Source organism: Cnephaeus nilssonii (genome assembly GCF_951640355.1).
Source record: "Cnephaeus nilssonii genome assembly, chromosome: 8".
NCBI lineage: Eukaryota > Metazoa > Chordata > Mammalia > Chiroptera > Vespertilionidae > Cnephaeus > Cnephaeus nilssonii.
Genome location: NC_137079.1, coordinates 90713976 through 90741518, shown reverse-complemented (window position 1 = coordinate 90741518; position 27543 = coordinate 90713976). Strand labels below are relative to the sequence as shown.

General features: G+C 47.6%; 1 protein-coding gene across 5 annotated transcripts in view; it reads left to right on the top strand.

Moving 5' to 3' along the window:
* ATP7B (ATPase copper transporting beta) overlaps nt 1–27258 on the top strand; it is a 96629-nt gene extending 69371 nt beyond the window's left edge. For 4 of the 5 annotated variants that reach the window (XM_079779068.1, XM_079779066.1, XM_079779070.1 and 1 more), the window contains 14 exons: nt 154–387; nt 1062–1153; nt 9213–9340; nt 9455–9609; nt 9924–10058; nt 13283–13477; nt 15739–15921; nt 17295–17460; nt 18664–18807; nt 20002–20144; nt 21879–22082; nt 22179–22296; nt 23443–23545; nt 24711–27257. In XM_079779068.1, the coding sequence (XP_079635194.1) occupies nt 154–387; nt 1062–1153; nt 9213–9340; nt 9455–9609; nt 9924–10058; nt 13283–13477; nt 15739–15921; nt 17295–17460; nt 18664–18807; nt 20002–20144; nt 21879–22082; nt 22179–22296; nt 23443–23545; nt 24711–24984 (2274 nt within the window). In that variant the 3' untranslated portion in view covers nt 24985–27257. Of the gene's footprint in view, nt 1–153; nt 388–1061; nt 1154–9212; nt 9341–9454; nt 9610–9923; nt 10059–13282; nt 13478–15738; nt 15922–17294; nt 17461–18663; nt 18808–20001; nt 20145–21878; nt 22083–22178; nt 22297–23442; nt 23546–24710 lie in introns of all 5 variants that reach the window. The other variant, XM_079779067.1, reaches the window with a different exon arrangement.
* Nucleotides 27259–27543: the final 285 nt, after the last annotated feature.

The following is a 27543-nucleotide window of genomic DNA, read 5'->3' as shown; positions in this document are numbered from 1 at the left end:
GTATTTCAAAAACATTGATTATAGAGGAAAAAATAACATCAAAATTGTGGGTGAGCCTAGAGTGTTTGCCAGCTCAGGGGGCCTCTGGGCCTCCCTTTGCTCCCGGAACACTGTGCCCTGCTTGTTTCAGCTAGCCCTTCGTCTGTCTTTCAGTTCCTTGGTGGGTGGTACTTCTACATTCAGGCCTACAAATCTCTGAGACACGGCGCAGCTAACATGGATGTGCTCATCGTGCTGGCCACCAGCATTGCCTATGCCTACTCTCTGGTCATCCTGGTGGTGGCCATTGTGGAGAAGGCCGAGAGAAGCCCCGTGACATTCTTTGACACTCCCCCCATGCTCTTTGTGTTCATTGCCCTGGGGCGGTGGCTGGAACACGTGGCAAAGGTGAGTGCAGCTTTATGTTACAAGAACCCTTCCTTCAGTAATACAGATCTTAATACATCTGAACACCATGTTTAGAATTACTAGCTATACACAATTAGAGCAAGACTTAAAAGAAATGTGAAACCTACATATAATTAGGTGCTTTGATCACTAATCTCCAAATTGGTTGCTACTTCTGAAATCCCAGCTAATCTGGTTAATTATTAAAACCTTTGTTCCGTGCATTGTGTCATGGAAAGAACCCTGGATTTCAGGTCAGAGGTCATACCGTCTCTTAGTACATAGCTGAGTATACTACTTATTAGTCTAGAAATCCACATTTCCACGAATGCAGGTTATTAAAAATGGGTCATGCCATTTTAAGTAACCTGCATTGTACTCAGCATTTTAATGTATTTTATAAATGAATGGGACCCTGGCCCTGAAAGAAATGAGCTTGAACCTAAAAGAAAACTATCAGTGGGTAGATTGGTATTATTTTTTCAGTCTGAAATGTAATTAATTGAACTGTGGCCTTTGTGCATTCAGTGTGGCGATGACATGGCTGTGTTGATGCGCAGTGTGTCCGTCCCATCGACCAGGAGAGCCCTTTGGTGTGCTGTGTTAGGGGGCAGACTTTTCCTGCAGGGGTCAGTTTATGATAGTTCTTGTTTTACATTCTGGTTATTTCTTAGAGCAAAACCTCAGAAGCCCTTGCCAAACTCATGTCTCTCCAAGCTACAGAAGCCACCGTGGTGACCCTTGGCGAGGACAACTCAATCATCAGGTGGGTTATCTTCATCCAGAGTGCTTGGTCAATTTATGTCAATCTGTGTCATACACATCAAACACCCATCGTGTATGTGACACTAGACCTCATGAAGACGGGCGTAGACATGCACAATAAGATCCCTCCTTCAATCCAGTCATGTACACCAGGCATTTAAGTACCAAAAGATAAGCACAAGTTCACAGTGCTGTATGCTGCTAAATGATAAATTAGAGGTACAGACGACTCGTAGCCCTGGAATTTAGAAGAGGAAGGCTTGTGGTGGTCAAGAAAAGCTTCCCAGGGAACATGGAGTGTGAGCTGGGCCTTCCTTGCAAGATTTAGAGGATTCAGACAGGCTGAGAGAGAAGGGTTTCAACTTGCCAAAGAATAAAAAAGGAAGTAGTATTTTTCTTCTTCACAAGGTTGGCAGATATTAAAAATGATTATTTTCATTATTGCTGGAACTTATATAGCATTTACTGTTTGCCAGACTCCATTCTAACCTCTTTTATTTAATCTAACAAAAATATTATAATAATAAAACTTTGAGGAAGGGACTAATAGTACCGTTATTTTAAAGATGAGGAAACAAATTCAGAGAAGCTAAGCAAATGGCCCATGGTCACACACACAGGTAGTAAGGAGTTGAATTGGGATATAACTCAGGCTGTTGATTGCAGAGTCCATATTCTTTACCCTTACAAATACTGACTCTTAAAGCATATTTAATAATAGGGACATTTTTACAAATTTGCTTCTGTATTTCTCTGGTCAGCCCCATTTTCAAATTCTAGGTAGTGGTTATTTATATGCGTTCTTCACATTCCTGAAATCTCCCCAGCTCCACCACTTTCCCATTTAACCTGTGATCTCACTTGTGACTACTGACATCCACCAGTTTCCTGCCACTCAAATGACAAAGCTGTCTTCCCCTGCTGCACCCTCCCGCCTACCCCATGGAACATGGGTCTCTCTCCTTGGGCTTCTGTTCAGGAGCTTCCTCTGTTGATTTCTTGTTGATCTTCAGTGTCTCTGTCTTTGCAGATTCTTACCATCCAGTATGACATATACTCCAAACTCTATTGTTTACTCCAACCTCTGCCCTTCTCCCACTGTGCACTTGCCCATTCATCACACTCTTGCCAGTGCTGGTTCGCTGGCTGTGTCCTCCAAGAGACAAACTTCTGAGGCTGACACAGGTCCTTGTTCCCCAGTGGGGCTCTCAGTGAGCCTGTGTTGAGAATATGAACCATTCAGTGAGACCGGAAGAACTAAACGTTAATGAGGCACAGGCTGACTGCAGCACCGATACTGCCTGGCTGCTGGCTTTTAAATACTAATCAGAATTATGGTGGTGATAGCTGAGATTTGAGAACTTATTATGGACCAGGTACACTACTCAGCACTTTGCATAAGTTATCTAATTTAACCCTGATATGCCGTATGAGGCAGGTACTCTCATGATTACCCTTTAATTAGGAAGAACCTTAGGTACGTGTCCACAACAGGTGAGTGGCAGGGCTGGGACTAGAGTCCTGCAGACACGGAGCCACCCTCCAGACAGAGGGACCCTGTTGACACCTGCAGGCTTCCACGTGCACGTGGTTACTTCTACACTAGTAATCTTCCTGGCTGCTTCATTCTTTTCCCTTTTCTTCTTTTTTAATTTATCTTTATTGGTGAAAGTATTACAGATGTCCCCTTACCCATCCACTCCCCACTCCCAACCCTCCCCAGGCCTTCCCCAAACCATTGCTTTTCTTCTTCTAAATTAATGACGAGAGTTTCTGAGAAGTGAAAATATTCAGGTCGGGAATAAAGCCAAGAGCAACTTCATTTACTCTTTGCCTTTCATTTGAAAGTGCATCTGAAAGCGTGGACTACCTGGCGTGGACAGCTCCGTTGACTTCAATACAGGAGACAGGCATCTTTGCCAGAAGGCAAAAGCTAGTTGAAATACTGAAGGACTATTGGGCTAAACTCCTGTCATAACTCAGTTCTTTTCCAAAGGTGGTGATTAATTTTTGTTGGTGGACACATTATGGGCCTGACGACTACCAGCATAATGTGGTGGTTGCATTTTTTAAGTTAGGAGCTCCAAGACCATTCTGGCTTCGCCTCAGATGGGCTGTGTGCTGGGAGCACATCAATTAGTGCCTGTTTTGTACAGTTCCTCTCTGTCCAATGGGGGAGAGGGTCCTGACAGGGTGTTCTGGGCTACTTGGAGGAGATGGGCCCAGGGTCACCCCTTGCTCTCCTGCCCTTCTGGGGAGCTTTGGTTCCAGGCCTCCCCACTCCCAAGTCAGACTCCGCCTCCTGCAGGGCCTCCTGCATCTGGGCCTCTGCTGGTATGGATAGGCCCGTGGTGCCTTCCGAAGGCCACCGGAGTTTCCCGCCTCAGCTGGCTCCGTTCAGTGAGACCTTCTGCCAGGGCCACCTCTCCTTTCTCTCCGTCCCAAGTGTTGGGTGATGGGACCGTCTGCACAGCTGATTGATCTGGCAGTCATTTCTTCATCCTCCTCACTCCTTAAATATCGATGAATCTCGGGCTTTCAGCGTTGGCCCCATTGTCTGTTGTCTTGGTGTGTTACAGACTGTCACTGGGATACCTTCTATCCCCGGGTCTTCATTCTCTAAACCACCTCAGGTGTCAGTGTTCGCCTGCCTGCTGGAATCTGTCTCTTGGGTGGGCATAAAGACCCGGTCCACCTGTCTGTGTCCTTCCCATCAACTTCCCTCTGTGCTCCCTCCCGGATGCTTCCCTCTTCCCCTTGTGCCCGTTTGTCTCCGCGAATAGCACCATCCCACACCTAGGTGTCCTGTGACTCCTTTTCCTCTCATCCGCACTGACGGGCTCTGTTCTCTCACTTGTAGCTCCACAGCCTCTGGTGGCTCGCACGCTGCCCCCTCCCACTGCCACCACACTTGTTCAGGCCACTGCCATCTCTTGTCTGAAGCACTGTAACTCTCTTGGTCTCCAAGATATTTCCCCACAAATCAGATAGCATTATTTTGTAGCTATTTTGCTATTGTACTTAGGCATTCCTTAGCACACATGGGAGACTCGGCATCTGCCCTGTGTGCCTCTTGGGCTCAGTCTCTTGTCCTGCCATTCCTCCGAATTGTCCACCCACTGGCACTTCCTAGGAAGAGGCTCTCTCCTGTCTCCAGGCCTCTGTACACTGCACGTGTCATCTCTGCCTCTGAACACCTTTCTTCCTTTCCCTTCATCTGGCTGCTGTCCTTCAGGTCTTGTTTTAGATGTCGTGTCCTCCAGAAGCCTTTCCTGTCCCAAGGCCTGGCTTATGGTCACTGCTCAGTGCTCTCCAAGCACTGGGTGCCTTTGGTCACCCTGGACGTACCCGTGGCAGGTGCTCAGATACTGACTAGTTGAATGAATGAAACCACTGTCAAATATTGAATAAATTCCACATGCGTATTGCTTGGCATTGAAAGGCCTGCACAGCCTGGTCCCCAATCATTGAAGTGTTAAAACAAAGTTATAAATTTTATCTAGGCCAGTGGCTATTCTAAGTGTGTGTGTGTGTGTGTGTGTGTGTGTGTGTGTGTGTGTGTTTTGTTAATCCTCACCCAAGGATATTTTTTTCATTGATTTTTAGAGAAAGTGGAAAAGAGGGAGGGAGAGGGAGAGGGGAAACATCAATTGGTTGCCTACCACACACGCCCCAATGGGAGCCGGGGATCAAATCTGCAATCCAGGTACATGACCTTGACTGGGCCCTTGACTGAGAATCGAACCCAAGACCTTTCTGTGCTTGGACTGACATTCTAACCGCTGAGCAACACCAGCCAGGGCTTTTCTACTTTTTTAACTTGTGTTAGACGAGTAAGCAGACAGGCAAGGTAAACAGACGGCTGGCAGAATCTCAAAGTTGAAGAAATGCTAGGGTAAAAACTGTCTCAATTAAATATATCTCCACAGCTCAGCATTTTGGAGGCCATTAGTTGCTGAAGGAGAAATGCTACTGGGAACACGCCAGAAGGAGCCACCTTCACCCCCATAAAGGGCTGTTCACTTCATAGTAAGCTGTTTAGAGTGAGGAAGATTGGTTAATTCAGACCAAAGTGGAAATTTAAAGTGAGATTAAGCAGAGATTAGCGTTACTAATACAAGGGCACCTAATTGTACATGTGTGCCAAGTATCACCAAGTAAGCCAAAAGCCTAGAACAGTGATGGGCAACCTTTTGAGCTTGATGTGTCAAACTTTGCCAAAAAACTGAGCATAACTCGGGTAGTGTGTCACTTTGAGGACAAAACATTATTTCGCAAATGTTTCATCCTCAGGAGCAGCAAATGTTTCATCCTCGGCCTGCGGCCGCCTCAGCGGCTGCGTGTCATCAGAAATGGCTACGCGTGTCAGTGCTGACACGCGTGTCATAGGTTCGCCATCACTGGCCTAGTAGGAGCTAATGGGGGAGGAGAGATTCTGCCCCCACAGTGTTATGGGGCGACCCGCAAGAGACGACCACCAGAGACAGAGATCAAAATGTATGAGCCTTTATTAAGCTGGCCGGCAACTACAGTTGCAGCACTTCACCGCGGTAAAGGCCGAACTGCAGTGCAGTCCACGGGTGTTACAGCAAATTTATACTCAGAAACCACAAGAGGGAGTTAGGACAGTTACAATGACAACCCAAAGGTTACAAAAGCTATTTCAGCCGTTTCCAAGCCACTCAGGGCACAGGTGCAACGCCTGGGCACGCTTGGCCAGAGCTTGAACGGAACCGCCACCTCCCTCTAAACTCCACCCGACCCATTGTTCAGTGACCTGCTCCACCTCCCTCTGTCCCAAGGCATCCTGCCTCCAGGCAACGGAGGAGCTGTGCAATGTTTGCAGCCCAGAAGAACAGTCCTCTTGTCTGAAGTGAGCAGGCATTCTTTTCCTGACACAGCCACCTCTTGCCAAGTGGAGACCTCTGGGATGATGAGCTTTTCTCCAGGTCCTACAGACGGGACTCAGAAAGGCAGAGTTGGAGCCTGGATATCTCCATCGCTAGAAGGCTTCAAAAGAAAGAGTGTTCTCGAGTTGCAGAAATCCTCCCCTTCTCCTTGTTCGCCGCCCAGCCCAGTCACCAGTTTGCACATCCGACACTCAGAACTTTAGTCTGCTGCCCACTTTCCCTTGAAAGGTCTCCTTTTCAGTACTCCCTTTATTTCATCACTGGAGGCCCAGTGCACAAAATTCATGCATGGGTAGGGTCCCTAGGCCTGGCCAGTAATCAAGGCCGATCAGATTCCCCGCCTCCCCACTTCCCCGCCTCCCCGTTTCCCCGCTTCCTCCTTCCCTCGCTCCCTCAGCGCCCTGCCGCCCCTGGTCGCCTGCCCTGTTCTGCGCTGCCCCTGATGGTCAGCGCACGTCATAGCGAGCGATCTAACTCCCGGTCTCCAGGTTGAACTCCCGAGGGGACACTTTGCATATTAGCCTTTTATATGTATAGATGGCCATTATTGAAGTAACATATACAAATCTGCTTTTAGCTTCTAGCCTGCAAGCCTCCCGAGAGGAAGGCTTCACTTTGTCCTGTTCGTTACCGCAGCCTAGCACAATGCTTGTTACCCAGAGGCTGGTCAGTAGTGCTGGACACTTACTATATGTCAGGCACTGGGACTCCCATCATCTCAGTTAATCTTGGGAACAAAATTGCTATTGTGGAAAGGAGGACTCTGGCTTTGAACCAGGGTTTGACCCGGATTGCACTGCTGCTCCGTGGCAAGGACTCTGAGCTCCCGAGGTCAGGGCCCTGTCTGCCTTGCTCACTCCTGTGTCCCCAGCACCTGTTTATTTGGCCACACAATGCTTTTAGAGAGTTGCTCCCAAAGCTGGTCTGGTTCCCTGCACAGTCCCTCTCGCTTCCTCACTCCTCCTGCCGGTCCTCCTCCCTTTCTCTCACCATCCCACCATCATACAATTTACACTTCATGTGCAATTCACGATTTCCTATCTTAATTCACTCCCTCTTCTGCTTCTGTTATTTTCTCCCCTTTCACAGCAAAACTTCTTTTCAAAGTTGTCTTCATCTGCTATCTTCGTTTCCCTTCTTCACATTCTCTCTTCAGCACATTCCAGTTGAGCTTCTGCCTCTCCAATTTCTGCAATTGCTTTTGCCAAAGATATCAAGTAATTTCCATGTGCCCAAATCCAGCCTTAATCCACATTTCAATCTCTCACCAGCACTTTTAGCCTTTAATGCCTCTTACGTTTTTTCTTTTTTATTGATGTATAATTTATAATTCACTGAAGTACACAAATTAATTCTAGTATGGAGCATGATGAGTTTTACGTTTTTGCATCTGTGTAACTACATCTGCACATTTGATGACGTCTGGGTGCTAGTTCCTTCGGATCCTCTCCTTGTCCTTCGCTTCACTGGCTGGCCCTTTGCTTCTCCCTCACTGGCCCTTCCACTCCTGCTCAACCTCCAAACATTGGTATGACCCAGGGCTTAGTTCCAGAACTCCTCTTTTCCTGTTATTCTTCCAGGTAAGCTCTTAGCATTTCGTGGTTTTAAATGCATTTCTATTTTGTCAGCTCCCAGATTTGTACCTCAAGCTCTGACCTCTTCTGTCAGCTTCAGTCTTTTGTGTGTATGTGTGTTAATCCTCACCTGAGGATATTTTTCCATTGTTTTTTTAGATTGAGTGGAAAGGGAGGGAAGGTGGGGGAGGTAGAGAGAAAGAAACATCAATGTGAGAGAGACACATTGATTGGTTGCCTCCTGCATACCCCTAACCGGGCCAGGGAGCGAACCTGCAACCCAAGTACATGCTCGTTTTCTTTTTCTTTTTCTTTTTTATTGATTTCAGAAAAGAAGGGAGAGAGTTAGAAACATCAATGATGAGAGAGAATCGCTGATCAGCTGCCTCTTGCACATCCCACAGTGGGGATCGAGCCCACAACCTGGGCATATGCCCTGACCATGACCTCCTGGTTCATAACTCCATGCCAGCTGGGCCCAAGTACGTGCTCTTGACCTGGAATCAAACCTGAGACCCTTCCATGTGCGGGCTGAAGCTCTAACCACTTGGCAGCACCTGCCAGGACTCCAATCATATTTTCAGCTTCCTACGTAACATTAAGTCATATAGGCATCTCAAACCTGACAGGTTAAAATGGAGATCTTCAGTTCATCTCCTCTTTCCTCTCCTCCCCCAGCTGCTTCTCCATAGTTCTTGCCATTTCATTACATGATTTCTCATCTACCCAGTGGCTCACACTGAAAATTGAGTTCATCTTTGATTCTTTCCCTGTGCATTTAGTGCATCTGCTCATCTTACTGATGCAGGCCCTAAACACATCCTGGGTATTTCTTCACTCCTTCTCTAGCCTGTGCCATTGACATCTTTTGCTTGGTTGATGGCAACAACCTAACTCTTATCTCAGCTTCTATTATTGTCCCTATAGCCCATTCTCCTGCAGCAGCCAAAGAGGCGAAAATGTGAATCAGATTATGTCACTTTCCTACTGAAAAGCCTACATTCAAGCATACATACATCTCTGCTCTGCAAGGTCCAACGTGATCTGCATTCTGCCTGCCCCACCCTCTTCCCTCCAGCAATGCTTGCCAGCTTCCCATTTCTCAAAGGGACCCTTTCTGCCTGCCTCAGGGCCTTTGCCTTAGCTGTTTTTTCTCCCTTGAATGTTCTGTCCTAGGTATTTTGGCGTCATCGTCCAAGTGAGGCCTTCTCATTTTTTTCCTCTCCCCATGACTAAAGAAGCCCTTCAGTCACATTTTCATCACAGCATTTATTTAATATCTGGAACTAATTTGTTTGCTGTCTGTTTCCTCCACGAAATTTGTCTTCATAAGGGTAGGGACTTTGCTATCCCAGTCACAGCTATATTCCCAGTGCCTCGTACAGTGCCTGGCACTTAGTAGTGGCACAATAAATACTGAATCTGTAACTGACAGATACACTGAATACTGCTGCTCCCTGTAAAGCAAGTATAGTGTAACCAGTCCAACAGCTGTAGAACTCAGCCTGAGTGACAGACCAAGAGGGTGAGCTGCAATGAGTGGCCACGTGTGTAACCTGAGTGGCATTTATTGCAGAGAGGAGCAAGTACCCATGGAGCTGGTGCAGCGGGGTGATGTCATCAAGGTTGTTCCCGGGGGAAAGTTCCCAGTGGATGGGAAAGTCCTAGAAGGCAATACCATGGCCGACGAGTCCCTCATCACAGGTTAGGTGACTTGTTTTGCATTCCCTTCGGGTGGGTATCAGTGCAGTGGCAGGTCCCATGAACGCTGAATGGGGTTTTAGTGCATGAACGTTGGTCTCTCCTCTCCACCTCTAGGAGAAGCCATGCCAGTCACTAAGAAACCCGGAAGCATAGTGATTGCTGGGTCTATAAATGCACATGGCTCTGTGCTCGTTAAAGCTACCCACGTGGGCAATGACACCACGTTGGCTCAGATTGTGAAATTGGTGGAAGAGGCTCAGATGTCAAAGGTAATGAAAAAAATGTAAAGAACAATATCACTTCTGCTTTCTCATTTTAGAAATCATCCCAAGAGTTCCAAAGAGTCAGGCAGATATTATTGAGTCAAGAGTTAATGAAGTGGTGAAGACCTAGAGCAGGGGATGGGGGTGGGCAGAAGAGGTCAATGGGGGTGGGGGGAAAGAGGGGGCATACTTTCAACAATAAAGATTAAAAAAAAAAAGTTAATGAGGGAGGTGAGAATCGCAGTCCTTGTCCATTTTTGTGCTATTTGATTGCTTTGCAGGTTGTAATTTCCTGTGGTCTTGGTGTTTTATTTTTATAGGCACCCATTCAACAACTGGCTGACAAGTTTAGTGGATATTTTGTCCCACTTATCATCATCATTTCAATTTTGACGTTGGTGGTATGGGTTATCATCGGTTTTATCGATTTTGGTGTTGTTCAGAAGTACTTTCCTGTAAGTTGAATGCTGTGGGCTGTATGGTTGTTGTTTTAGAGAGTCTATTGCATTAACCCTATTCTTTCATGTCTTAGATTCAGTGGGCTTTGGTTACTCATTACATTTTATTTGCTTGCTTTACTTATTGGCAGCCAAATCTTAGCCGTGGTAGGAAATCGGTCACTTTACTTCTGCAGGTTTTTATTAAAGACTAGAGGCCTGGTGCACAAAATTCTTGCACTCGAGGGGGCCCCTCAGCCCGGCTTGCACCTTCTTGCAGTCTGGGAGCCGGCGGGGAGTGGGCCTAAGCCGTCAGTCGGACATCCTTAGCACTGCCGTGGAGGCAGGAGAGGCTCCCACCACCGCTGCTGCGCTTGCCAGCCTTGAGCCTGTCTTCTGGCTGAGTGGCGCTCCCCCTGTGGGAGCGCACTGACCACCACGGGGGGGGGGGGGGGGGGGGGGAAGCTCCTGCGTTGAGTGTCTGCCCCCTGGTGGTCAGTGCGCGTCATAGTGACTGGTCATTCCGCAGGTCAGTCAATTTGCATATTAGCTTTTATTATATAGGATGGCCTTTGCTTCCTAGTCAGATAATTTCACAAACATCAATTGGCTCTCAGTTGCAATGCTTCAAGCAGTTTTGTCCATCTGGAGAGTTATGAACCACACACCATAGCAGATAGGTCACTTCAGATTTTGATGGCATGCATGATAATATTTAACAAATTTTAAGAAAAATGTATTTTTGCTGTCTATGTCCATAAATACCATCTTTAACCTCACAGCTTCCCAAGCAATGCTAGTGAGTTTTTAGTAAATATTTATTAAACATGAGGCAATGGTATATACATACATTTTTTAGTTGAAGAAGTGGATGAAGGCTATTATCTTTTTTTTTTAAACAACAAACATATCTTTATTGATTTCAGAGAGGAAGAGATGGGGAGAGGGAGATAGAAACATCAATGATGAGAAAGAATCACTGATTAGCTGCCTCCTGCATACCCCACACTGGGGATCGAGCCCGCAACCCGGGCATGTGCCCTGACCGGGAATCGAACCGTGACCTCCTGGTTCCTAGGTCGACACTCAACCACTGAGCCACGCCAGCTGGGCAAAGGATATTATCTGAAGAAATGTAGTTTTATCAAAATTTTAAAAAGGTAGAAAATAACAAAACAAAACAAAAAACTTAATGCTTCAGAAATTAGAACTTAGTGATTTCTAATTGAGACTGATTTTGTTGCCCCCAGGGACATTTGGCCATGTCTGGAGACATTTTTGGTTCTCATGACTGAGGAGGGGATGCTACTGGCATCTAGTGGGTAGAGACCAGGGATGCTGCTAACATCCTACAATGCACAGGACAGCCCCACAAATAATTATCTGGCCCTAAATATCAATAGTGCTGAGGTTGAGATACCTTGATATACATAAAAAGCTAATGACCCACTTAGAGTAGTATTTGGTAGCTGCCCAGTGAGTAGAATAATGTTTTACCTTATTTTTCAAAAATATCTCATACTTAATGGAGTTTCCTCAAAAAACTGAAAATGGAACTCCCATTCGACCCAGTAATCCCACTCCTGGGAATATACCCGAAGAAACTAGAAACACCAATTAGAAAGGATATATGCACCCCTATGTTCATAGCAGCACAATTCACCATAGCTAAGATTTGGAAACAGCCTAGGTGCCCGTCAGCAGATGACTGGATCAGAAAACTGTGGTACATCTACACAATGGAATACTATGCTGCCATAAAAAAGAAGGAATTCTCATCATTTGCAGCAACCTGGGAGGAATTGGAGAACATTATGTTAAGTGAAATAAGTCAGTCAATGAAAGAAAAATACCACATGATCTCACTCATTTATGGATAATAAAGAACATTATAATCTTGAACAAAAAGATAGATACAGAGACAGTAAAGCATCAAACAGACTGTCAAATTACAAGGGGAAGGTTAGGGAGAGGTGGGGGAGATAAGAGATCAATCAAAGGACTTGTATGCATGCATATAAGCATAACCAATGGATGCAAAACTCTGGGGGGTGGGGGCATATATGGGAGGGGGGTGTGGGGAGGGCAATGGTAAGATATGTACACATATAATACCTTAATAAAAAAATTGAAAAAAAAAAAAAAAGAAAACCCTCAGAAGTAGGAAAAAAAAAAAAAATATCTCATACTTAGCCCAGTGTAATGTGTATTTTACCTTAGAGCCATAGAATAAGGAATTGCAACCATGGAATGGATAATACTTTAAAAAACTTGTTTTCACTCATAATTAAAGGTATAGCATGTTGTTGGTGTGTGTGTGTGTGATTCACTAAGATGTCATTTTCTTTCTCAAATTTCCTATCTGAAAATGAAAAATGTCCAAGTTTTACATCTTCGGACATCTAAGGAGACTTCAGTGCTTTTAAGTAACCTATGACTGTGTTTCAGAACTGGCCACTGGCTACTGTGGCACCTCACTGCCTAAAATTTCTGCTTTTGTGGGAGAGCAGCTCATTGGCATGTGGCTGTGGGAAAACTCAGTCCTAAACAAGTTGGAATATGTGGCTTTCTGCTGTTCCCTGCCTTTCATCTTACTTTGGCTTCTTTTGTTTTATCTGCAATATCAGGGAGGATGCTGGCAAATGAGGTACTGCATGTTCCTTTAAGACACTGTTATCACTGTGCTACGTAAAAATCACTGCAGGGACAGGGTTCATGTCAGCTTCTAGAAGTCTATCCAATCCCATCACAATGCCAGGTGTTATTTTGATAAGAATTATAGTGTGTGTGTTTTAAAAAAACACACACAAATCATCTTACCTCTAAGAAATGCATTATGTCTTAAACAACAGGCCCTCTACCCAACTCCAACTATTTCTATAAAAATTAAGTGACCCTTTAATAATATATCTTATTTTAGAATCTTGCCTTTCAAGAAAAAAAAGTATGTAGATAGAAGCTAATGAGATGGTGGTCTGTATTCTTGATTTAGAAAACATACCTTTTATTTTAATTAAGTGAATATAGTATCTCCTGATTGTACTCCAGAGACACCAGCCACTTAAAAAAAAATAAACGAAGATAACTCCAGATGTCACAATGCAAATAATACCAATATGTGCCACCATTACCTGGAAAAGAGACCCATACTTGGTTTTGGATTTACACAGGAAACAACAGTGATTAGGATTCTGTGTGATTTCTCATGTCACTCTCCACTTACCTCTCTTTCCTCTTTTCAGACCCCCAACAAGCACATTTCCCAGGCAGATGTGATCATCCGGTTCGCATTCCAGACGTCCATCACAGTGCTGTGCATTGCCTGCCCCTGCTCCCTGGGCTTGGCCACGCCCACAGCAGTCATGGTGGGCACCGGCGTGGCTGCCCGGAACGGCATCCTCATCAAGGGGGGCAAGCCTCTGGAGCTGGCCCACAAGGTTGGCCCAGCACGGCAGCGCTCCTGGCCGTCTTTTGGGGTCTTGACTAGGATGATTTTGTAGTTGTTTACTATATGATTTTTTTTAAACTTTGAGGTCTAGTGAAAATAGTATATGTTTAAATTTCATAGTAAGGGATAAACCTGAAAGAGGCCCATGGATAGCACTGTTCATTAAGTAAAACACAGGAAGCCAGGACTGACGGAATGATAGCAGCAGTTAACAGTTATAGAATGAAACACTTTAGAAATATTAGTTGATTTAATCTTATCAACAGCTTTGAGGTGGTGCTATTATTCCCATTTTATTTTTATTTTTTAAAATATATTTTATTGATTTTTTACAGAGAGGAAGGGAGAGGGATAGAGAGTTAGAAACATCGATGAGAGAGAAACATCTATCAGCTGCCTCCTGCACACTTCCCCCCTGGGGATATGCTCGCAACCAAGGTACATACCCTTGACCGGAATCGAACCTGGGACCCTTCAGTCCACAGGCCGAGGCTCTATCCACTGAGCCAAACCGGTTAGGGCTATTATTCCCATTTTAAGATGAGGGAGCTACAGCAGGAGGCCAGATGACTTGCCTGAAGGCCTGCAGCTAATAAGTGGCAGAGCCAGGTTTCACACCTGGAGAAAAGTACCAACTCTGCAGTGATTAGGATTCTATGTGATTTCTCATTTCACTCTCCACTTAATCTGTGTGATTAGCAGAGGGGTCCTGTGACCTTGGGGAGTGGAATAATGGGCAACAGTGTATAAAGAATCGTCCTTTGGCCAAACATACCAATCCTTAACCTTTCATAAATGTAGTCAGTGTTTGTTGAGCATGTTCTATGTGTGGGTCTTATGGCTGGCCCTAGTCATGGTCTTTGGCTATCATGGATGGGGAAAGACAAGTATGGAGTAAGTAAAGAACAAATGCTATGAGATGGGGTGCAATGCCGTGAGATCAGCTCAGCAGCGGGCCTAGCGTAGACTTGTGTGTGTTGGACTGGCCATGAGGGGTGGTGTATCTGAGACCTAACAGTTGAGTGAGAGTGAGCCAGGAAACGGAGGTTGGGAAGCATGTTCTGGCAGTGGGGAAAGCATATGGAAAGCACCTGGGGGATAAGGGGCTGGGTAGGGGGTGCTGTATCATAGACTCTAAGACCGAAGACTGTGAACTGTTCCCATCATTGTATCCCCAGTGTCTTGCCCAGTGCCTGGCACATTGAAAACAATCAATAGTTATTTGCTGAATAATAAATGAGGAACTGAAAGAAAATCATTGAGAGAAAGAGAAATCAATAGATCAGGCTGTTGAGGGAAAAGGTGAGGGAGAGAGGGACCTTGAAGCGTCTTGGAGATTTATTAAAGGATTTGGAAATTAACACAGAGAACAACAGGGAGCTGTGGAGGGGTTTGAAGTGCCTTTGTGATGTGACTGGGTTACTTGTTGGGAAGATCTGGTTACAAAGTGAAGGATGGACTAAAAGGAGGCAAGAATTATTGGAGGAAGACCAGCTGTTAGTGTTGAAGGGGCCAGCACTCAGGAGCAGAAACAAAAAGCTGAATCTATTATTTGCTAATGAAGGGAGAACCATGCTTGTGGGACACAGTCTGAACACAGCAAGCAGACCTAATATGGGGCTTGGGGAAGTCTGAGTCCAGGGATTGCTGGACTTTGGCCATAGGAAAGCAGGTACCAGTGTGGCTGTTATTGACTGGCTGAGCCCACCCACGGGGACTGGTGTAAAGCTGCCATTGGCTAAGTGGGGCAGGTCTAAACACTGGCTCTGATGGTTACCTGTTATTATGGCACGAGGAGAGCACTGTTCATTGAACTTGGAGTGCAAGAGCTTTAATGTTAGTAGGCTTTTGCACTTACACAGGCCAGAGAAAACCATGATTGACTCAGCAGATAGCAGTAGATAGCCGACTCCCAGATCCCTGGCTCCTGATCCTGCACTAGAAATCTGCCAGCGTTACTGTCCAGGAGACCGTGTGCTGTCTCTCGCTACATCCGAGTGAGAGTTTCTGGCTCAACCTGGTTAAGATTAAAACATAATGAGGATTTTGGGGGGCATAGAGGGAAACAGAGTTGTTGCAGGGGGAGTGGTTGAACCTTGTGATTGATTGCAGACGATTATGTCATGGAGGATGAAGGACTGTTGTTACCTTCTTGAGGGAGTGTGAGTTAAGTTCTGCCTCAAGATTGTGTGGATTTTAAAGTCCCTTCCATCTGTATTTGTGCTAACCGAGATGTGATTGTTTTGACAGATAAAGACTGTGATGTTTGACAAAACTGGCACCATTACCTACGGGGTCCCCAAAGTCATGCGGGTCCTCTTGCTTGTGGATGTGGCCACGCTGCCCCTCAGGAAGGTTCTTGCTGTGGTGGGGACTGCAGAGGCCAGCAGTGAGCACCCCTTGGGTGTGGCTATCACCAAATACTGTAAAGAGGTACGAAGACCTGGGCATTGCGCCTCCTCCCGCTCCTCCCACAGCCTCCTCTCTCACCCGTGAGGCTGGAACCTCCAAGCTCCTTCCTCCCAACAGGCTTTTCCTCTCAGCTGCCATGGCACCTCAGTCCGCTGCCTTCGAGGAGGCCTTGGCTTGTGTGATCTGGAAAACCACTTAGCAGGCCCGTGGAGATGTGGCTCGCAGTAGCTGGTCCCTTGTCACATTTCCAGATCAGTGCAAAAGCAGCCCAGTGTTAACAGTCATTTGTTGATCATTTACTGAGCACCTGGGCTCAGGACAGCTATTAAGATGGGAACTCTGCCTCTCGGAGCTACTTGCTGGTTGGGTGAGGAAGACAGATGGTGTGTAAATTCAGTCCTTTACTTAGTGCAAAGGGATACAAAAATGAATGGGGTCTTGGGGTGAGGGGGTAGAAATCCATGCAGTTGGGAACATCTGAAATGGAGAGGAGCCAGCAGAAGTGAGTGGAACGCCCAGTGGGTTCTTGGCACAGTTACTGGGCAAGCATTCATCTTTTGATCTTTTCAGACGAAAGGTCCTATTTCACTTTCTCTATTTTCAATATGAATATAGAAGCAGCAGAATGTGTCAGAAAACTGCTCAGAAAAAATGTAAACGGTGCGGGGAAATACAATTATCAGTAAATGTAGAGGGTTACATGGATGCCTTGAAAAAGTTGACAACTCTTCCTGGACAGGGAACCTTCCAGAAATCTCATTTTGTGTTTCTGTCTTTCAGGTAGGGTCAGGCAGGCCATTTCGCCTCTCACCTTTCTGATGTTTCAGGAAGAATTCTGCTCACCCTCAGCCATGCTTCCTTTGCTGTTTTGTTAACCCAAATAAAATCAGTGCCCCACTTCTTTCTCCTGCCACATCACCCTCCTCCACAGGGTCTGTAAATGGGCAGCTCTCTCTCAATAGCCTCAAAACAGCTTTGTTACCACTTGCCTAGTCCATTATTTTAATGAAATTACTTGTGACATAAAAATAACATATTTCCTCTCTTTGGCACCTTTACAACTCCCCATCCTTAATTTGAGATGTTTTATGTGAATAGCCTTTCTCCTAGTCTGCAACATGTCCAATATCATGAGGCATCCACCTAAGCAGAGAGTTTAGGCTATTTAATTTTGTTCAATTTAATAATTATAATGTCTGTGGCAGAGAAAAGGAACTGCTGAGTCAACAGTTTATCTCTTTACCTTTTCCTGCAATTCTACTTCCCATCCCTCCTTTCCCTCTTAATTCATGGTTGGGGTGCTCTCTCTCCTATCCTCACCCCCATCCCTGCCCTGCCCCCTCTTTCCCCCCTCTCTGTTTCCTGGCTCTTCTTCCTGCTCCCTTCCTTCACAGGAACTTGGAACGGAGGCCTTGGGATACTGCATGGACTTCCAGGCCGTGCCAGGCTGTGGAATTGGCTGTAAAGTCAGCAGCGTGGAAGGCATCCTGGCCCACAGCGAGCCCCTGAGCAAACAGGCCCCTCACCCGAACGGGGTTGGCAGTGTCCCCACAGAAACAGGTATCCCTGGCCTTTGTCTCTGGTGCTCGGCCTGTCAGGGGTTGGGTCCGGCTGGGTCAGGGGCAGCATGCCAAACAGAGAGCACCACGCCACCCCCGGTCCCCCTGCTGTGGCTCATGGCAGGTGCACTGCACGCCTCCCTCCTCAGGAAAGCCTGAAGTTCCTCTTGTACTTGATTCCTCTGAATCTTGATGCCAATGGCAGACAAAAGTAATCTATTACATAAATCTATAGAGTATTGCTCATAATTTTGGGTCTCCACTTTCTTATCCCAAGTTAGCTTGGCTGCTTGTGAGCTACAAAGTGGACAGCTGGGAATTCTGCTTTGTTCTTCTGAAACAGGAAACCTCCCGCTTAGTAGAACTCTGATGGGAAGTTTTCTGTTTACAGAGCTGGCAGCAGTCAGGGAAAACTGATGGGAATGGTCTGCCCACGCTAAGAAGGGACACTGTTTGAAGTGAGAGCTGCTTTTGAATAATGGCCTTTCTTATTCTAAGGATAGCTTAGTAGCCACCAGCGTAAGAGTGTGAAAACATATTACCCTCCCCCCCTCCCCCCAAAAAAAGTGTCTAATGCTTTCTCTTAAGTATGTTGGTAATTAGGTCTTGATTTAGATTTCACTGTTGGAAGCCATCTGCCACCTTCTAGCAACTAAAGCCCTAGGATGACCTTCCATTTAGTGTCCAGGGACTGCTTCGTGCAGTGACGCCTAAGTTACTGGCACACATGGAGGGTGACAGGGGAAAGACTCACTGGCCTTTTAGGAGGTATAGCTTTAAAACATTTCATAGAAGCAGACAGGCTACTTGCTGGCTCACCTTGGGTCATCTGTACCAAGCATGATGTCGCTAGGCACTACTTGGATTTGATGCTGGAGAAATAACTCCCTGAAAAAGCAGCAGCAGATTCCTCTAAAGGCAAATAGGGGACACCACATAATGTTCGATATGCTTGTAACATTTTCACACATAGAAAATGGACCTTTTAATGCCCCATTTTAATTCATACCCACATGTTCTACACATTAATTATACTTTTTCCCCTGGTCCTTTAAGGAAGGTGTTCTGAGAGGCACTTACTAGGTGATAATTTCTCAGAATGATCAAATGGATATTTTGCCTTTTAAAAGGGTTCCCTAGTTTTTAGTAATTTCTCATAATGTAATTACACTGTTTGGGAATAACCACCAACTCTTTTGAACAGATGTAGTTCCCCAGACGTTCTCTGTGCTAATTGGAAACCGAGAATGGATGAGGCGCAACGGCTTAGCCATTTCCAGCGACGTCAGCGACGCTATGACAGACCACGAGATGAAGGGCCACACGGCCGTCTTGGTGGCTATTGATGGTATCACTCCGCTCTGCCTTCCCCTGCCCACTCAGACATGAAGCTTTTGGTGATGTCAGGCAAAAAGAGATCCTGCCTATTTAAAAAGAAACAAATCTCCCTTTACTAATTTTAGTTTCATCTAGTAAAAGATTGCGCTGACGTCTTTTCACGGCATCCCCAGTCCCGAGGCCCTTTTCAACTCGCTCTCCCTCTGCTGCAGGGCCAGCTCTGCCCTGGCACCTGCCTCCTTGCGCTTGGAATCCTGTCTTCACCGTCATTGTTTGCTGCAGTCCAAGCTGGCAGCTTGGAGTCCTCCTCCTCATCACTGCAGACAAAGCAGTTCACTTTCCAAGAGGTTTAACCCTAGCATGCCCTGAAAGATGAGGTCCCTGCAGCTTGCCTCCACTTCTCAGATGGAGTGTATCTGAGGACCCAGTTATATCTTGGGCTTTACATCTCAGATAGATTAGAATCTTACTTTGTTAATGTTAGTTTCTGCTAACAGAAGTAAAACTATATGCAAATAAGAACTAATTTATGTCCTCTTTCCTATTCTTTTTTGTTTTCCTTCTCCCATCATGAGGCCGCCTCCTAAGTCCTTGTAAATCCACAGTCCCCTCCACTCAACAGAGCAGAATTGGCTCAACTGAAGGAGTCATGCCCCTTATACATCACTCACCCTCACTCTGCTCCTGCCACACCTCAGGCCTCGAAAGCCTTCCTTGCCTCAGTATCTAAAAGGTTCACTCAAAAAAAAAAAAAAAAAAGTTCTATTCAAGTGGCTTTTATCACAAGGAAAAAAAAAGGAAGTAATTGATTTTCTTGCTGTTTGGACAACCATCACTTCCTAAGTAGTATTTTCTGTATTTGTCATGTTTTAATAGCGAAGGTATATTGAGTTATGAGCTAGATACTCTGCAAGTGGATGTGCCATGCAGAAAATTTGGAAAATTCCGAGAGCTATAAAGAAGAAAATGGAATTGCTCATTAGCCTACCCCTCAGAGAGCCACTGTTGACATTTTGATAGTCCTTCCAGACTGTGTATGCATCTGTCATATGTAAATTTTTAAAAAACAGAATCAAACCATATTATGTCCTATAATTGGGTGTTTTGCTTCTTGCTGGTAACATGACATTGTGGAAACTGAAAGCGGCTGTGCTCCTGGGGCCGCCGGGCCCTCTCCCGTGCACTCACCGTGCTGTTCCCTCAGGGCTGCTCTGCGGGATGATCGCCATTGCGGACGCCGTCAAGCAGGAGGCCGCCCTGGCTGTGCACACACTGAAGAGCATGGGCGTGGACGTGGTGCTGATCACGGGGGACAACCGCAAGACAGCCAGGGCCATCGCCACCCAGGTCTGGGCCGGGCCTCTTCCCTATCTCACACTGAAGTGGTGCTCAGCTCACAGAGGCAGTTTGAGGGGAAACCAAGCCCCAGTGCATCCCGCACTCAGCTTTGCTTCTGCTTCCCCCTGGATGGGTGCTTTTCAGCCATGCAGCACCCCCCCCCCCCCATGCCCCCGCCCTCCCCACCCCACCACCACCACCACCACCCCCCACCACCCCCACCACCACCACCACCACCCCACCCCACCCCCACCCCCACCCCCACCACCCCACCACCACCACCACCACCACCACCACCACCACCCCCACCCCCCCACCACCCTCACCCCCCCCCACCACCACCATGACCCCCCCAACCCCCTCACCACCACCACCCCCACCCCACCACCACCCCCCACCACCACGACCCCCCCCTCCCCACCCCTACCCCCCACCCCCCCACCACCATGCTGCAGCAGCAAAGGTCCCGCCCTGGGGCCTGGGAGCCGTGATTCATGCAGGACTGGCTGCAGCCCTGGAAAAGCAACTCCACCATTCTCCATTTCCCAGTGTTTGCAGTGAACAACAACAACAACAACAAAACAACCCCATGGCTTGAGGGCTGACATAAACAACTTTGTAGTCTTATGTTGAGGGGATGTTTTGCCAGCTCAGCTCTTCCCACTGGTTGCACCAGATAAGTGACTGACCCCGGGCAGTTCCCCTGCAGCCCTGGGTCCTGAGTGGGCCGTGCAGACAGTGCTGCTGCATGCTTGTCTGGCCCACCACTCGGGGATGGCTCCAGTGCAAATTCCTGAAAAGCATATATACCCCTCCTCCTAAAAATGAGTGTACAGTGGCATGCTTTTGAAAATGAATTGCACCTTATGAGGGAAGCAACAGTACCTCTCTTTACTGGGCATTTTGCTAATTATGGACTTGTTGAGTTACTCCCTTTCCTGGTCAAAACTTGTTCATTCATTCAGCAGGCGCTTGCTACACACCGCCCATGCGACAGCAGGCTACAGAGCGGAGTGAAGAGGGTCCCTGCCCTTAAGGGGCTCCCAGTCCTGTGGGGAGGGTGGACCAGTGACCAATTATAAATTGAGTCCTTGGTGTTTCCAAAGAAGAGTGCAGAGGGCATGTGGGTGCCGCCAGCTTACCCTCCAGCCTGGCAGGGGCTGGGGATGCCTTCCCAGGGGAGAAGAAGCTTGAGTCAGGAGCGGTCCGGTGAAGAAGAGGGGGCAGGAGGAGGGAAAGCAAGCTGACCTTCCAGGGCAGAACAGGCAGCATGAGCACCGTCCGGGGTACAAAGTAGCCGGGAGTTGGAGAGCGCAGGGAGCTGGAAATGGGCAGAGATCTGGGGGACCGGCCAGGGACCTCAGGAGGCAGACCACGGAAGTTAGATGTTGTCCTGAGGGAACGGGTCCACTGGAGGACTTGACGCAGGAAAGGAAAATGACCAAATACTTTGTTCTGGGAAGACACTGGGGCAGCATATGGAGAAGAGAGTGGGGAGGCCGCGATGTGGGCCGGGAGACCAGCGAGGGCCCCAAACCAGTGCCTGGCCTTGGGATGGGATCAGGGAGTAAATTTGCCACGTGATCTGGAACTGTGGGGCTTGGTGGCTGACATCATTGACGACCTGAAGGCTGGGTGGGGGTTGGGCAGGATGCCCTGGGTTTCTGCTACTATTCCTATCCTTTGCCAACACCGGGTATTGTCACATATTTATTCCTTTACTGCTGTTTTCCTTCCTTTTAGGTTGGCATCAACAAAGTCTTTGCAGAGGTGCTGCCTTCTCACAAGGTGGCCAAGGTCCAGGAGCTCCAGAAGGAAGGGAAGACAGTCGCCATGGTGGGAGACGGGATTAATGACTCCCCGGCCCTGGCCCAGGCCGATGTCGGCATCGCCATCGGGACAGGCACCGATGTCGCCATTGAGGCGGCTGACGTTGTTCTCATCAGAGTGAGCGCGCTGTGTCTCCTCCCCGTTGTCCCGGCAGTGGGAGGGGGGAGGGCTGTGGGCACAGCACCTGAATCTCCAAATGCTTCTCTACCTCAGAATGACTTGCTCGATGTGGTCGCTGCCATTCACCTCTCCAAGAGGACTGTCAGGAGGATACGGCTCAACCTGGTGCTGGCGTTGATCTATAACCTGGTTGGCATTCCCATCGCAGCAGGTAACGGGCTCACCCTGCTTGTGACCTTTGCCTCCAGCTCTGCCTGGTTCCTGCCGGACTTAGTGCGCAGCCCGCCTTGCTGGCTGGCTGGCCAGAAGCATCTTAGAAAGTGTTGATTTTATTATGTTCTCTGCTTGCTAACTCTAAAAGTAAATGAGAAACTGCAGAGAGAACCCCAACCTTCATTCACTCTGGTTCTCTCTGAAAAGCTGCCAAGATGCTTGACTATTTATTTACTATGGCCGTTTTCTGAACCATTTATTACACATACGGTCCGAAAAACTAGCATTATTAATAGTTATGGGGCCCCTGCTACATGCTAGGCACCGTGATGGGTGTTTTAGAGCCTTAACTCAAAAATGCATCCTGCCCGAGATTTACTCTGTCTCACAGAAAGAGATGGATTTTTCTGCCTTATAACTCCTCTCTTCCCCGTTCAGCACTGAGTTACCCGGGAGGAAAAAGCTCTTCTGCAAGGAAAGGCTTCTATGTGGGCTGAGACCTAAAGTTTGTAAACACAACTTTCCCACTTCACGCCCCCTGTTGTGCCGGGTGGTTAAAGGTGACTCACATGATTAGCATGTCTGCCTGAGCGACTGGGTGGGGTGGGCCAGGCCGGGCAGCTGTGCCTTCTGCCTCCAGAGCCAGCCCAGGCGCTGAGTCACTCCTGTGCTTGTGCCTCGGCCTCAGACCTTTGCCCAGACGCGGACTGAGTCTCCTGGCTCTGTCCTGGGTCCTGGCTCACATTGCCCTTTAAAAAGGTGTTTTGAGCCCTGAGGGAAGACAGCCCATGCAGACAGGTCTGCGGTCACTAGCAGTGCGCCCTCTGAGTGCTCACACAGACCCCGCGGTGCCTCGGGACAGCTGGCTCCCCTGGCCTGCTGCTACCCCTCTGGTTCCTGAGATGCACTGCTCTCCTGGAGTTTCCCCTGAAACTGGTGATGGGAAAGGCAGGGCGGTGGGAGACCCCAGTCCCCTCAACAGCGCCCCCACTGCCCAGCTCTGAGATAGCCTGCTTCAGAGGGCTGCAGGCAGGTGCTCTCTGGCAGCGGGCTCCCAAGCTCTGCTGAGCACTTCGTGGTGGGCCCTCTCCTTGCTCTCTCCGGGCTGCTCGGTGAGTGTTGTCTCTCCCCCCGACCCACGCAGGTGTCTTCATGCCCTTCGGCATCGTGCTGCAGCCGTGGATGGGCTCGGCAGCCATGGCAGCCTCCTCTGTGTCTGTAGTTTTCTCGTCGCTGCAGCTCAAGTGGTGAGTCCCCACCGGGCAGAGCATGCGCTGCAGGCGAGGTGATACCTGCTAGGCCCCTTTGCACTGCATGCGCAAGGCGGATTCCGGCTGGCTGGTGCGCCTCCTGGGCCAGCAGTGGGTGTGTGCTGCGCTCAGATTCCTGATTCATTCACCTAAGGCAAAGACCTAAGGGACAGCCTGAGTGTATAATGATTTATTGGCACCACGATCAAGTAATGTACCACTTAGCCGTCATCATGTGCTGGGCTATCCTAGTTATTTTGCTCAAGGGCTGCTTATGTAAGTACAGTCATGTGCTGCTTAACCCCAGGGATTCAGTCTGGGAAAAGTGTCGTTAGGCAATTTCATCCTTTTGCGAAGGAGCATCATAGAGTGCACTTGCACTAACCTAGATTAGGTATAGCCAATGACATACCTAGGCTTTATGGTATTACCTATTGCTCCTAGGTTACAAGCCTGCACAGCATGTTACAAAACAACACGAGAATAATTCAATCACAAGAGAAAATGATGGAATCAAGAGATGCAGTGGACAGGAGATGTATGAGGTTGCTGCCAGTGTAGTATGGCATAGTGTTTTACACAAACTGATTTTTAATAAGTAGAAAGAATACATTCTAAAATAATAAAAAATATAGTATAGTATAGTAAGTATACAAACCACTAACATAATCGTTCATCATCATCAAGTGTTATGTTCTGTACATAATTGTATGTGCTGTACTTTTACCTGGCTGGCAGCGCAGTGGGTTTGTTTGTGCCAGCATCACCACAAACACATGAGTAATGAGTGTCACAATGGCTCTGACATCTCTAGTGATGGGAAGTTTTCGGCTCCATTATAACCTTACGGGACCTCTGTCATATATGCGGTCCATTGTTGACCAAACATCATTATGTGGCCCAGGACTGTATGTAGACACAGGATGCCTGTGTATTAACATTTCTCCTTTTTCAAAATAGATGTTTACTTACTTATGTTTGCATTTAACAAGAAGTTAATGACAGCCTACATGCCAAGCATTTGGATACAAAGTTTCTAAATTGGGTGAAGTTTACCTGAACCCTAGGGGTTTGATTGTGCGTGTTATTGAAAGACTTGGATGAGAGGCTTTCAGAAGCCTGTGTCCAGAGGTTCAAATGCTCTCGGGATCTTCCTTTGCAGCTATAAGAAGCCCGACCTGGAGAAGTACGAGGCCCAGGCCCAGGGCCGCATGAAGCCCCTCACCGCGTCCCAAGTCAGCGTGCACGTTGGCATGGATGCCCGGCGCCGGGACTCCCCCAGGGCCACACCCTGGGACCAAGTCAGCTACATCAGCCAGGTGTCTCTGTCCTCTCTGAAGTCCGACAAGCTGTCTCGGCACAGCGCCTCAGCTGATGACGGTGGGGACAAGTGGTCTCTGCTCCTGAATGACAGGGACGAGGAGCAGTTCATCTGAAAGCTCCAGCTGGTGCGGACCCCTGGCCCATCTCCTAGCTGACCAGCCGCAGCATCGCAGCCACTTCCACGCCCTGGACATTCAGATCATGCCTCCCTGTAGCGGATGGCATTGTCCAGACGTGACTCCTGGGCAGAACCACCCTGCCTGGATCCCGCAGCACAGGGTGAAGCCTTATCCAGGCTACTGGCGTGGGCTTGTTGGAAACCTTGCCGACTCTAGAATCGGGAGGACAGCCACCCCTCATAGACCTCGGCTTTATTTAGCATTTGGGATGACTGTATGTGATACGAAGAAAATCTTACCAGGACCAAAAACTTAGCTGAGCCTTTCCCTAGAACTCGTGAAAAACCTCGAACTCATGAAAAACCTCGGTGTTGTCCTCTTTTTTACAACGCCCGCGGGCATCGTCTATCTAAGACCACAGTTTACCTCAAGTGCTTTCTTTAGTTTCTGCTGGTACAGCCTCTTCTTTTTCTGTCCTTGTCACTGGCGGTGGCACCCTCGCCTTTCAGGGCAGGACTGGCATCCTCCTGGTCCCTGCTGCTGCTCTCAGGCGCCGCTCCAAGTGCATGTGCCCATGTGCGCTGCCGCCTGAGTCTGCTCACTCACACGCCTAGCCAGACAGCTTGCCAGTCCGTTCTTGCTTATGAGCCACTGCTCTATGGAGTCTTGACCGTTGTTGCCCAGATGGAGTGAGGGTCTCAGAGTCTAAGACTTGAGAAGTCCAGCTTCCTGTGGGGTCCAGGAGCGTGGGCCCCGGGGAGACTTGTGGTCCTTGAAGACCTGTCGGGGGAGGCATGTGCAGGCAGGAACCTCCCTCGTGGCTCCCAGAGCTTCGGTTACATGGTCTGCTGTGTGACTGTTACTTCATGATGAAAAATGTAGAATTCATGTTGGTTTGTGCAGCTCTGAGGAAACGAAGATTCCCAAACTAGAGGGCATCACAGCTCTTCTCCATGAGCCTCTACTGCATGCTGAGTTGGTGGTGCTTTAGGAAAGGGGTGGCCACAGCTTCCTAAAGGAAACGTCCTTCGTAACTTTCGGGGCTCTTTGTGATTGCCTGACCCTGGAGGGGCGGGACTGTGGCTAGTTTTCGACTTTGGAGTTACTGTTGACTGACAGATCACATGGGAATAGACTAGTAGAATCATAATGTTAGAATAAGCAGAGCAAAGCCTATTCTAAATTCTAAGGTGAATCCCTTGTCACACACACAAAATAATTTTATTTATTGAGAGTCAGTTATTTTCCAAGGCAATGTAAGCACTTTTTATAGGTTAACCTCTAATCCTCCCAACAAACCACCCAAGTAGACATTATTGCCCACCTTTCACAGGCAGGGGAATAGGCTCAGAGAGGTTAAGTACCTGCTCAGGGTCACACAGCCAGCACACATGCTGGAACAGGGGTCTGAATGCATGTCTGCTGGCTCTGAACTCTTTTATTTCTGCTTCACCTTGAATATTTTGTTTGATAAGAATAAACAAGAAAAGACCCTTGTTCCTGGAAGAACAAATTTGCCAGATGATGTCTTCATTGTATCGTCTTGTAATGAAATTTGATCGTAAGATCATCTCATCCTCCCATGGACGGTTCATTTTTATTTTTACATATAATTTAGTTTTTGCTGGGTTTTATCCTCTGAAATCCAAGCGCAGGGTTTTGTGGTTTTATTATTTTCAATCTTCCTTTTCCTCTCAGGCCCTTCCTGCCATGTGTCCCCAATTGTCTTTATTTTTTTGGCTGTGTTTGGGGAGTGTTTCTTATTTCCTAACTAGGCTAATCGTTTTCTAAAGACTCTAATTGTATTGATTCCCCAAAAAGCTTTTAGGATCATAAACATCATGTTTATATAGACACAAAAATATTTTTATAATTGTACAGAAATAACCTTTTAGATGTTCCAAGTGTCAGAATATTTTTGTCAGATAAGAACAATTCCTACTTAAAAACTTTCCGTGCTATATTAGAATAAAGTTTCTCTTTGTTCATAAAAACACCTGCTTTTGGCTGGCCCTGTCTGCACGAGGAGCGTGGTGGGGCCAGGCCAGCACTGTCTTCAGTGAGAACTTCGAGGGGCTGGCTCTGCTGTGGGTTCCTTTTCGGGGGGCGGGGGGGGGGGGGGGGTAACAGTGGAGGCCTCCAGGGTGGCCAGAGCCCTGTGATCGGCTCTTGCCAGCTCTGTGTGAGCCCCTCCCGGTGCCTGCCTCAGTGGTGCGTGGAGAGAACTCTGAAGGGTCACCCACGTCAGGGTGTCTGTCCCACTGACCGACAGCCCAGACTACCCTTTAGATGCACTTTTCCAGTTGAGGGTCATTGTCTACAAAGGACTGTGGGATTGATCCCACCTTAGGAAGAAATTAGATTTCCTTAGAAAATAGATGCTTTCTAAAACTTGAGCAGATTTCCTTGCTAGGATTATACATGTAGCAGAATAAATCATAGCATCTGTCAATTCCTGATGCAATTTTGGTCTTTAAGACCTTAGTGAGGAATTATGCTGAGATCACCTTTTAAATAAGTGGGTGTAATAATTCTAGTATTTTTCAAATGACA